Genomic DNA, 12,312 nt, shown 5'->3' on the forward strand with positions numbered 1-12,312 from the left:
GAAGCTAAAGGTCAGTACCAGAATGCACTTCAGATAGAAATACATCTAAACACAAAAATTTCTTTTGTCGCTTCCTTTTTAGAGGAGATATTTCCATGCAAATGCTGACCTCTTGTGGTAAAAACCAGTTACTTCAAAGAGGGTATCATTCCAAAGGAATTTAAGATAATTTGTGTTATCATAGATAACAGAGTTTTGCCAAGAGAGTCCACTGGTCATAGCAAACACCCTCTTCCAACAACACAAGTGATGACTCTACACACAGACATCATGAGATGGCCAATACCAACATGAGATTGATTATATTCTTTGCAGTCAAAGATGGAGAAGCTATAAGCAGTGAGTAAAATCAAGACCGAGAGCTGACAGTGGCTCAGATCATTAACTCCTTATTGCAAAATTCAGGCTTAAACTGAAGAAAGTAGGGAAAACCACTAGGCCATTTAAGTATGATCTAAATCAAACCCCTTACCATAGAAGTGACAAATAGATTCAAGGGATTAGATCTGATAGGCAGAGTGACTATGGATGGAGGTTTGTGACATTGTACATGAGGCGGTGATCAAAACCATCCCCAAGAAAAAGAAATACAAAAAGGCAAAATGGTTGTCTGAGGAGGCCTTACAAATAGCTGAGAAAAGAAGAGACGTGATAGGCAAAGGAAAAAAGAAAAGATATACCTATCTGAATGCAGAGTTCCAAAGAATAGCAAGGAGAGATAAAAAAGCCTTCCTAGTGATCAGTGCAAAGAAATAGAGGAAAACAACAGAATGGGAAAGACTAGAGATCTCTTCAAGAAAACTAGAGATACCAAGGAAACATTTCATGCAAAAATGGACACGATAAAGGACAGAAACGGTATGGACCTAAAAGAAGCAGAAGATATTAAGACAAGGTGGCAAGAATACACAGAAGAAATGTAGAAAAAAGATCTTCATGACCCAGATAATCACGATGGTGTGATCACTCACCTAGAGCCAGACATCCTGGAATGTGAAGTCAAGTGGGCCTTAGGAAGCATCATTAGGAACAAAGCTAGTGGAGGTGACAGAATTCCAGCTGAGCTATTTCAAATCCTAAAAGATGATGCTGTGAAAGTGCTGCACTCAATATGTCAGCAAATTTGGAAAACTCAGCAGTGGCCACAGGACTGGAAAAGGTGAGTTTTCATTCCAATCCCAAAGAAAGGCAATGCTAAAGAATGCTCAAACTACCACACAATTGCACTCATCTCACACGCTAGTAAAGTGATGCTTAAAATTCTCCAAGCCAGGCTTCAGCTATCTCTGAACCATGAACTTCCAAATGTTCAAGCTGGTTTTAGAAAAGGCACAGGAACCAGAGATCAAATTGCCAACATCTGCTGGATCATCGAAAAAGCAAGAGAGCTCCAGAAAAACATCTACTTCTGCTTTATTGACTATGCCAAAGCCTTTGACTATGTAGATCACAATAAACTATGGAAAATTCTGAAAGAGATGGGAATACCAGACCACCTGACCTGCCTCTTGAGAAATCTGTACGCAGGTCAGGAAGCAACAGTTAGAACTGGACATGGAACAACAGACTGGTTCCAAACAGGAAAAGGAGGACGTCAAGGCTGTACACTGTCACCCTGCTTATTTAACTTATATGCAGAGTACATCATGAGAAACGCTGGGCTGGAAGAAGCATAAGCTGGAATCAAGATTGCTGGGAGAAATATCAATAACCTCAGATATGCAGATGACACCACCCTTATGGGAGAAAGTGAAGAAGAACTAAAGAGCCTCTTGATGAAAGTGAAAGAAGAGAGTGAAAAAGTTGGCCTAAAGCTCAACATTCAGAAAACTAAGATCATGGCATCCGGTCCCGTCACTTCATGGCAAATAGATGGGGAAACAGTGGAAACAGTGGCTGACTTTATTTTTCTGGGCTCCAAAATCACTGCAGATGGTGATTGCAGCCATGGCGGGAAGGAAAGTTATGACCAACCTAGACAGCATATTAAAAAGCAGAGACATTACTTTGTCAACAAAGGTCCGTCTAGTCAAGGCGATCGTTTTTCCAGTAGTCATGTATGGATGTTAGAGTTAGACTATAAAGAAAGCTGAGTGCCGGAGAATTGATGCTTTTGAACTGTGGTATTGGAGAAGACTCTTGAGAGTCCCTTGGACTGCAAGGAGATCCAACCAGTCCATCCTAAAGGAGATCAGTCCTGGGTGTTCACTGGAAGGACTGATGCTGAAGCTGAAACTGCAATACTTTGGCCACTTCATGCGAAGAGCTGACTCATTTGAAAAGACCCTGGTGCTGGGAAAAATTGAGGGCAGGAGGAGAAGGGGACGACAGAGGATAAGATGATAGGATGGCATCACTGACTCAATGGACATGGGTTTGGGTGGACTCCGGGAGTTGGTGATGGACAGGGAGGCCTGGCGTGCTGTGGTTCATGGAGTCAGAAAGAGTCAGACACGACTGAGCGACTGAACTGAACAGTGAAGGAGACCCGGGTTCTATAAGTAAAACATGATCACTTCAACAAGAGATTTATTCACACTGCAACAAATACATTTAGCTCTTTCATTTTCTCTGCCTTAAAATCTCAGCAAATGAGTATTTTAAAATTTATTCAGCAATTCATTGATTGACACTTTATGTTTCCAATTCTGTGGCATTACCAGCAGTACCAAAATAATATACATGCACATGTCTTTTTGTATGCACGTATAAGAAATCCTTTTGTGTTTATACCTAGAGTAGAATTCTTCAACCTTACTAAAATGCCAATTCATTTCCAAAATGGTTGCAACAGATTCCATTTCCATCAGCTGAGTACAGGTGCCCAACCTCCTCCCCAACATGCATTAAACTTTTAAGCTCATGCCAATCTCATAGATGAGAAAACAATATCACAGTATTGTTTTATGCATTTCCCTAATTGCTCAGGAAGCATCTTTTCATATTTCCCCTCTGTATGAATTTCCTGTTTATGTCTTCTGCCATTTTAACTTGAGTTGGTTTTTTAAAGTGTATGTTGCTGCTGCTGCTAAGTCGCTTCAGTCGTGTCCGACTCTGTGTGACCCCATAGACGGCAGCCCATTAGGCTCCCCCGTCCCTGGGATTCTCCAGGCATGAACACTGGAGTGGGTTGCCATTTCCTTCTCCAATGCGTGGAAGTGAAAAGTGAAAGTGAAGTCACTCAGTTGTGTCCGTCTCTTCGTGACCGCATGGACTGCAGACTACCAGGCTCCTCCGTCCATGGGATTTTCCAGGCAAGGGTACTGAAGTGGGTTGCCATTGCCTTCTCTGTTAAAAATGTATAATGTGAGGTAAAGGTTTGATTTCATTCCTCTGCACATGGATGTCCAGTATTCCCAACGCCATTTTTTTTTTAATGGCCACACCATGCGGCAAAGGGGATCCTGTTTCCCAACCAGGAATCAAACCTGCGTCTCCTGCATTGGAAGTGTGGAGTCTTAACCACTGGACCACCGGAGAAGTCCTCCCAACATCAGTTATTGAAGAGACTATCCTATTCCCATTGTGTGTTCTGAGCACTCTCATTGAACATACGTTGCCCATATATAAATATAAAATATATGACCATATATTTATTTGGGGGCTCTCTATTCTGTTCCATTGGTCTACACATCTGTTCTTATGCCAGCACCATATTATTTTGATTATTGTAGCTTGTAATTTTTTTTTTTTTTAAATCAGGAAGTGATACTTTCAGTTTTATCCTTTCTCAAGACTGCTTTGGCTATGTGAAGTTTTATACAGTTACGTACTGTTTATACAATTGTGCACTAATATAAGAGGAAAAAGAGGTGCCCAATTAAATTAAAGTTTATGCATTATTGGATGTCTGCCTTTGGAATGGTATTATTACATACTTAGAAAACTTATGCTATGAATGACAATATGATCCTTCAGCTCAGCTGCTCAGTCGTGTCCAACTCTTTGTGACCCCATGAATCGCCGCACGCCAGGCCTCCCTGTCCATCACCATCTCCCAGAGTTTACTCAAACTCATGTCCATCGAGTTGGTGATGCCTTCCAGCCATCTCATCCTCTGTGGTCTCCTTCTCTTCCTGCCCCCAACCCCTCCCAGAATCAGGGTCTTTTCAAATGAGTCAGTTCTTCGCATCAGGTGGCCAAAGTTTGGAGTTTCAGCTTCAACATCAGTCCTTCCAGTGAACACCCAGGACTGATCTCCTTTAGGATGGACTGGTTGGATCTCCTTGCAGTCCAAGGGACTCTCAAGAGTCTTCTCCAATACCACAGTTCAAAAGCATCAATTCTTCAGTGCCCAGCTTTCTTCATAGTCCAACTCTCACATCTATACATGACTATTGGAAAAACCACAGCCTTGATTAGACGGACCTTTGTTGGCAAAGTAATGTCTCTGCTTTTTATATGCTATCTAGGTTGGTCATAACCTTCCTTCCAAGGAGTAAGTGTCTTTTAATTTCATGGCTGCAATCACCATCTGCAGTGATTTTGGAGCCCCCCAAAATAAAGCCTGACACTGTTTCCACTATTTCCCCATCTATTTCCCATGAAGTGATGGGACCAGATGTCATCTTAGTTTTCTGAATGCTGAGCTTTAAGCCAAATTTTTCACTCTCATCAAGAGGCTTTTTAGTTCCTCTTCACGATCCTTACCCTTCTCTAATTATAAGGAATAATTTATGAGACATTAACCAGGTCCATAGCTTTGTAAAGATTTATGGGTTAAGATTCAAGAAAAATGCAAGCTTTGGGATTAAAGTTAGGGGTTCAAATTCTAAACAGCTTTCTCTAGACATATGACCCAGAACAAACAAGCCTGTTATGTACAATGTCATGCTAAGGAGGAGGGATAATACAAGGAAAGTGTCTGGCTCATAGAAGGTACTCAATAAAACTTGACTATTAGTTACAGACACTGTAACAGTAAAGAGCGCAAAAATCCTAATCAAAACCCATGGGTAGTCTCATTTGGCCAATTACTTCTATCAGGAACCCTATCTCTTTGAGTTTGCTTCCTCATGTGTAAAATGAGCACAACAGCTGTGTTACTCACCTTAAAATATCATTTAGAGGATCAAATATCTTACACGTTAAGTGCTTGGGAATTACAAGGCATTTTTACGATCTAAACGCTAAAACATTTCTCTGGTAGTGATTTTTGATGAGTATCTTTTAAAATTGCAATGCCTATTTCCTTGTCTTATTGCCAGCTCCTCAAAACAGCAATTAATCTATATTATTTTGGTCATTCAAACGTATAGTTACTATTCATTCAAGAAATACTGTCCATTGCCTATAGAGAGCACAGGTGCACAGCAAATGTGTGATTAAAAAAACTCCACAATTCTAAGTCTTTGGCTAATTTAAATTCTAGACTTTGATGGATGCATCAACAAACTCAAGCTCTTCTTCCGTTTGGATTTTTGTAAAAAAAAAATATATATATATATCTATATATATATATATATACACACACACATATATTTATCTCTTGCGTAAATTTTATTTACTTTAGCTGTGCTCCACATAGTTAATAATCATCCATAGTATGATAACAATCCGATTACATCAGCTACCTATTAAATCAGTTAATACCAGCTGATCTGGGCAATTTGGCAACGTACGTTGTACAATCAAACCTAAACGATTCTATTGATTCTAAAAAAAACCTGCAACGCTCCAGGTAGCCATCACTGTTCACAATTCCCACTTAGGGACAAGATTACGCAAAGCTCTATTTTTGTTAGCGTCCTTACTCTAGCTGGATATCCACGAAGGGAACCAGGTACAGCGCGCCAGGCTTTCATTTAGAAACACGTGCAGGTAGTAAGAGTTGGCAGGAAGTGTTTGGGTCAGTGCTTCTTTCCCCACCGCATAATTACAACGGAAAGACAACTGCCCCTTGGCTTCTCATTGGCCAAGTGAGCGGAGACGAGGGAGGAAACCGGGCAGAAGACTAGGTCTTGCAACAGGTGCCTTAACCCCGGGATTTGGCGCCCCCGGCTATCCAATCAGCGCCGAGTACTGCGTTCCTCCACGATCTTCCTCATTCAGTAGAGCCCTCTATCTGCCAGCAAAATGAACGAATCCCCACACATTACATTGCTACACAAGCCACGCTTGCATTCATGACTTCATTCACGCTCCTCAACAGCCCAGGGATACAAGTATTATTTTTATTTCTCAGAAGATGGAACTGCACCTGAGCTTCAGGGCCCGTGCCCTGCAAGGCAGATGCGCGAATCCGGAGCTGGGACCACTCCTTCGGGAAGAAGGACTTTGATCCGACGGCCACTGCCGTCACCTCCCCAGCCCGGAGCTCCCGGAGAAGCCGCCTGACTCGGGTTCTCAGACGGCGACTACCTTCCCTCGCGGCCCATCGAGCCGTAACCAGCCGCCATTCACCCGACTTCCCAAACCAGGAAAACCCCCGCCAAGAGCCCGCGCGTCCCGGCTTGTAACCCGCAGAGTGCACAGGGCGAGGCCGCGCGTCTGCAGTCACCCCATGAGTTGTTACCCACGAACCCGGATCGGGCACTGAGTGGCTGGCTAATCCTGGCTCCCAGAGCCCGCCCGACCTCCGTCACCAGGGAAGCTCCCATCCGCCACCGGACCCGCCCCTGCGCCCACAAGCCGCTCTAGCCGTGCACGGAGCCGGCACTCTCGTTGCTCCCGGCCTGACGTCATCGCCGGGCGCCGCGACGAAGTGGCGGGCACGCGCAGCCAAGAAGATGTCTCCGACGCCGCCGCTCTTCAGTTTGCCCGAAGCGCGGACGCGGTTTACGGTGAGTTGCGGGCGGGTGGGCGCGGCCCCGGCCGAACGCTATGTGTTGCTTTCCTCTCCCTGAAATTACTCGAATTTAGCACTGGAGTAAAGCGGGGACAGAGGCGTTGCGCCTCGGCGACGGGTTCCCGGCCCCGTCGTGGGCTGGGGAGGCGATAAAGGCGCCCTACCTGCCTCTTCCACGAGTCCTCTGCGGTCCGCCTCCTCCTTTCCGCCAGCGGGTCCCGGGACCCTGCGACCTGAGTGGAGGGCTCACCCGCAGACTACCTCTGGGTCCTGCTCCTCTGCGGTGCTCGCTTAGCCAGGCAGGTGTTTCCAGAACTGGCAGGGGGCTGCTCTAGAGGGAAGGCGGGAATGGTTTTAGTCCAGAGAACCGGCTCCCGTCCCGCTTCCTAACTGCCAGGTGGTTCTCGCCGCTTATTCATCACCCTTTAACCCTTTGTATCTCACTCCTTAGAGATCGTTGAGGACGGTCCTAAGTGGGGCGAGGCAAACTGATCAGCTTGGGAAGGGGTGTCAGCTGTCATTTTATTCTTCCGCCTTGGGGAACAGTAATTTAAGCATTTGGGGAAACACTTTACAGACCGTTTTGATGTTAGCTTATTTAACTCAAAATAGCCCTGTGAAGTAGGGTGTTTAATTATCCGCAGTAGATGAGATAGAAACTGAGACAGCCCGCCCCCCAGCCCCCGCCTTTGTTGTTGTTCAGTCGCTAAGTTGTGTCCGACCCTTTGCGACCTCATGGACTGCAGCATGCCAGTCTTCTCTGCCCTTCACCATGTCCCGGAGCAGGCTCAAACTCATGTCCATTGAGTCGGTGATGCCACCCAACCATCTCGTCCTCTGTCACACCCTTCTTCTGCCTTCAGTCTTTCCCAGCATCAGGGTCTTTTCCAGTGAGTCAGCTCTTCGCATCAGGTGGCCAAAGTTTGGAGCTTCAGCATCAGTCCTTCCAAAGAATATTTAGGGTTGATTTCCTTTAGGTTGACTGCTTTCATCTCCTTGCAGTCCAAGGGACTCTCCGGAGTCTTCTCCAGTACCACAGTTTGAAAGCATAAAAGTTAAATGATTTGCTTCACTGTTTTTCCTGACTTCAGACTTAGTATTCTTTTTATGTTGCCCATCACCAAATGAAGAACCTTGTTCTAAGTCGTTTGACTGTATTCGTCCCTAATTTTCTGAAATTCTGTGAGGAGAAATTGTTAGGTGTATCCAAGGTCCTATCAGTCCTGGAAGGGACCGTTTAATAGATCATCCACCCCGGTGCTTCTTAAGATTGAGCATGGGTTGGGATCACCTGGAGATCTTGTTAAATGAGATTCTGGTTCAGTAGGAATGGGGCCTGAGAGTCTGCATTTCTAACAAGTTCTCAGGTAATGCCACTGCTGCTGGTGGTAATAAGGATCTACAACAATCCATATATGTAACTGGTGAGGAAAATGAATCACAGGGACAAAGGGGTATGCTCTAGATTATGAACGTCCCAGGTGGTGCAGTGATCAAGAATCCGCCTGCCAGTGCAGGAGGCGAAGGAGACGTGGGTTCATTGCCCAGGTGGGGAAGATCCCCTGGAGAAGGGAATGACAACCCACTCCAGTATTCTTGCCAGGAGAATCCCATGAACAGAGGAGCCTGGCGGGGTACAGTCCATGAGGTCACGAAAAGTCAGACACCACTGAACTTGCATGCACCAAGATTACACAGCCTATTCACAGAGCCAGGAATGGACCATTTCCAGTATAAATGTAACTCCTGTGAGGTAACAAGGTGATTTTCTAAGTGTATGTGAATTTTCACAGAGTGAATGACTTGGCAGTATTTTTCCTTTCCACTTACGTCTACTTTGTGACAGTCAGCAGGTTTAGTACTTTAAGACATCAGTGTTTACTTGATGTCAGGGACTGCTGTGCAACTACCTAGAGGAGGTAGGACTTTTGTTGGGTCTTGAAGAATGGATAGAATTTGCATGAGCATGTGGGAAGAACAATGTGCATGGATACAGTAGAGTGAACTTGATAGAAAATGATGGAAAAATGGCTAGAGCCTAGTGGACAGTATGTGTTTGGGGTTACTGGGAAATAAGGTTGGATAGATTGAGTGGGATAACATTATTAAGGACCTTTAGAGGAAGCTGTGAAACAAAACCTGTAAATAAGGGGCCATTTTTAAAGCAGAATGAATAGCATATTTAAACGAAAGGTAGGAGGGAAAACCTGGAATGAGAAAACTGAGCTTGGAAGCTCTCGACAAGCTTCAAGTGATGAGTAAGTAGCATTTGAATGAGAATTACTGCTGAAATGACTGACAAGTAATTTTTCTCAGAAACATTTTTTAGTTAGACATACAATTAATGAGTGGTGTGTTTTTCAGTGAACAAAAAACTCTTTCAACTTATGTGCTTTTTTTTTTTTCTTCTAGAAATCTACGAGAGAGGCCCTGAACAACAAAAATATCAAGCCCTTGTTGAATACCTTTAGCCAGTTACCTGGCAGGTAAGGCATTAATATCCATGACATGGGCTTATTGAAATCTTTATACTTACCCTGAGCTGTTTTAAAAATGCAGGTGTTTTTTGTTTTTAATAGTGAAAATGAAAAAAAATGTACCCTTGACCAGGCTTTTAGAGGTGTTCTAGAAGAAGAAATTGTAAGTATGTTTTTCCTTTATTTATTGTTAAAATTTTGCTGGCAGATTAGTAAATATTATTTTTTCATTTGCTTTTATTCTTAGGATAGATATTTAACTATGACTTTTTTTCTGGAGTGAACTTCTTAGTCTGTGAAACCTAACTTGGTCATAGTCAGCATAGGAGTTACATAATGAATAAGGGTTTTGATAGCATAGGTGCAATTTAAAAGTTTGGTTTAATAAATTAGCAGAGCCCTCTGCCATTGAATATGTATAAGGAAAGTTGACATGAGGTCTTCCTGAGCAAGAACTAGAACTTGAAGATGGGCCCTGTCTTTGCTGTGTGAACAGCGACACATCCTGGAGTGGAGGAGAAGTCTAGTCCAAGGATGTTCAGCACGGATTCCAGGCCCTCATTTTCCTTATCAGCATCCTCCTTCTCAGTTAGTAATAGATAACAAGAGCCTATCCAACTTCAGTACAGAAATTTAAACGTGAAAAATCTGACTTTGTGTACCATTAGTGGAACACCCAAATGAAAGGAAAAGTTCCAACAGCTTATTCTTCATTTAGCAAAGCTTGGATCCCAAGAAGCTAGATTCTTTTCCAGAGGCCATAAAACAGTGTCCCTTTCTTTAGGATAGTTCTATATTCATTCTTTCCTCTTCTTCAGACCTAATCACCTGTTGTTAGGCGTTGAGCAAGGTTACCTTGCTTTTTTGAGCCTCAGTTTCGTTTGTAAGAGAGGAAACACCATTTTTTCGGGGTTGCGTAAAACGGCACTTAATAAACACTCAATAAATGCTGTTTTTTTATGATGTTATCAAACCTAAGCATCATCTCTCTTCTATTATTAATAAAACTCTCCCCAAGACATATTGATGCACTAGTGCAGTTAATCCCCCTGGCCCAGCCTTTTGTCTGCTGCCTTTGAGGGACTTAATGGCCTCAGCGCATCTTTACATGATTAGCTTACAGGCTTAATCATGCAATGTAACCATCTTCCCAAGGCTCTTGGATTTTAAGTGAATCACCTGCTGCTTATTTATTTAATATACTTCTACAGTTAGGGCTCTTATCATTCATTTTTAAAATATTCTTAGTAATTTTATCCTCTGTGAGAAATATCTTTATCCAGTGTTTGTGATAATCAATTTAATGTCAGAGGGTATGTTTTTCTTATTATCAAATTAGTCTAAATTCTGGTTCCTAAATTAAGTTGTTTTCTCCTTTGTTGGTAGATAAATCATTCATCATGTGAAAACGTTTTAGCTATTATTTCTCTTGCTATTGGGGGAGTAACTGAAGGTAAGTATGGTTTGGTTTGGTTTTAAAATAATCCTGGACATGACATGCTGTATTGAAAACATATTCTCCCCATACCTCTCTACCTAGTTGATTTTGTTCATTTTTCAAGTTCTGCCTACCTATCCCCCTTGCCAAGAAGTCCCACTGAAATTAACTCACAGTTGTTTCTTGTCACAAGTATACAGTGCACACTGACATTCTTTGTTCTCCACTTCCTTCGTTCATCCAGTGCCTATTTATTGAGCATCTACTGTGTGCCTGGTACTGAGCTAGGACTTGGAGATTCAGTAGTGAATAAAACATATTCCCTGCCTATAAGGAACCTAGTGGTTCATGAAGGAAACACATGTAAATATCTTATTGGGGGTAATTGAAGTGGGACTGAAGTGTAGTTGAAGTGGTTCTTTAAACTTCAGAAGCTGAAGGGACCAGGATGGGCTAGAAAGAAAACTGTAACATAGGAGCTGGGGTGTAAGGGCTGTAAAAAAAACTGGAGCAGAATGCTGAGAGGATGATGAGAACCATGAGGATAGAAACAGGAAGGTGATCATTTGTAAAGGGCTTTGTATGCTGTGCTAAAGAGTACCTATGGGAAAGGCATGGGGTGGCGAGAAACTGCTGGCAGGAAAATTAGGTAGAGGATGGTTAAGATGGGCCAGGTTTAGTAGGAGGTAGTTTCAGCAGACTTTTAAAAAGGCATGTAGTGAGTACACAGTGACTAATACACAGTAGTAGCTCATTAAATATTTGCATAAAGAAGCAATGAAAAAGTAGTTCATCAGTACTCTTTTGATTAGTTTGGTTAAAATATTCCTTTGATTTATTCATATAGTTTATGTGAAAAGTGTCTTTTAATCTGCAAAGCACTATTCGCATATTTATTATTTTGATACTTATTCCTACAAAAACTGAAACATACCAGGTAAAAGTGATCTTCCAGTGTAGCCACAAGCAATTTTGTGAACTTAAGTAGTTCATAAATTTTGGCTTTAGGAGTTAAACTTATATGAAATGCTTATTCATCATTCATTTATTAAGCATATTCTAACGAGTACTGCAATGCAGTGTTCCTTGCCAGTTCCAGTCAGTTTGCAGCATCTACTTCATTCATTGATTATCCTGATATGATACTCTTGTAAACTGGTAATGTTTTTAATGCTTCAGTCAGTTCAGCTCAATCACTCAGTCATGTCCTACTCTTTGCAACCCCATGGACTGCAGCATGCCAGGCCTCCCTGTCCGTCGCTAACTCCTGGAGTTTGCTCAAACTCATGTCCATTGAGTTGGTGATGCCATCCAACCATCTCATCCTCTGTCGTCCCCTTCTCCTCCTGCCTTCAATCTTTCCCCACATCAGGGTCTTTTCCAATGGCTCTTCAAATTGGTTTTTCCAGTTCTTCGCATCAGGTGGTCAAAGTACTGGAGCTTCAGCTTCAGCATCAGTCCTTCCAATGAATATTCAGGACTGATTTCCTTTAGGATTGACTGGTTGGATCTCCTTACTATCCAAGGGACTCTCAAGAGTCTTTTCCAACACCACAGTTCAAAAGCATCAATTCTTTGGTGCTCAGCTTTCTTTATGGTCCAGCTCTCAC

At 42.8% G+C, this 12,312-nt stretch overlaps 1 protein-coding gene across 2 annotated transcripts in view; it reads left to right on the plus strand.

The window, feature by feature from the left end:
* Positions 1-6,673: 6,673 nt before the first annotated feature.
* The window catches only part of THOC1 (THO complex subunit 1), a 36,443-nt gene continuing 30,804 nt past the window's right edge, over positions 6,674-12,312 (plus strand). For both annotated transcript variants that reach the window (XM_020881765.2, XM_020881766.2), the window contains exons 1-4: positions 6,674-6,782; positions 9,200-9,273; positions 9,367-9,427; positions 10,651-10,717. In XM_020881765.2, the coding sequence (XP_020737424.1) occupies positions 6,729-6,782; positions 9,200-9,273; positions 9,367-9,427; positions 10,651-10,717 (256 nt within the window). In that variant the 5' untranslated portion in view covers positions 6,674-6,728. The remainder of the gene's footprint in view (positions 6,783-9,199; positions 9,274-9,366; positions 9,428-10,650; positions 10,718-12,312) is intronic.

The sequence above is a fragment of the Odocoileus virginianus genome, chromosome 22 (assembly GCF_023699985.2).
Source record: "Odocoileus virginianus isolate 20LAN1187 ecotype Illinois chromosome 22, Ovbor_1.2, whole genome shotgun sequence".
Classification (NCBI taxonomy): domain Eukaryota; kingdom Metazoa; phylum Chordata; class Mammalia; order Artiodactyla; family Cervidae; genus Odocoileus; species Odocoileus virginianus.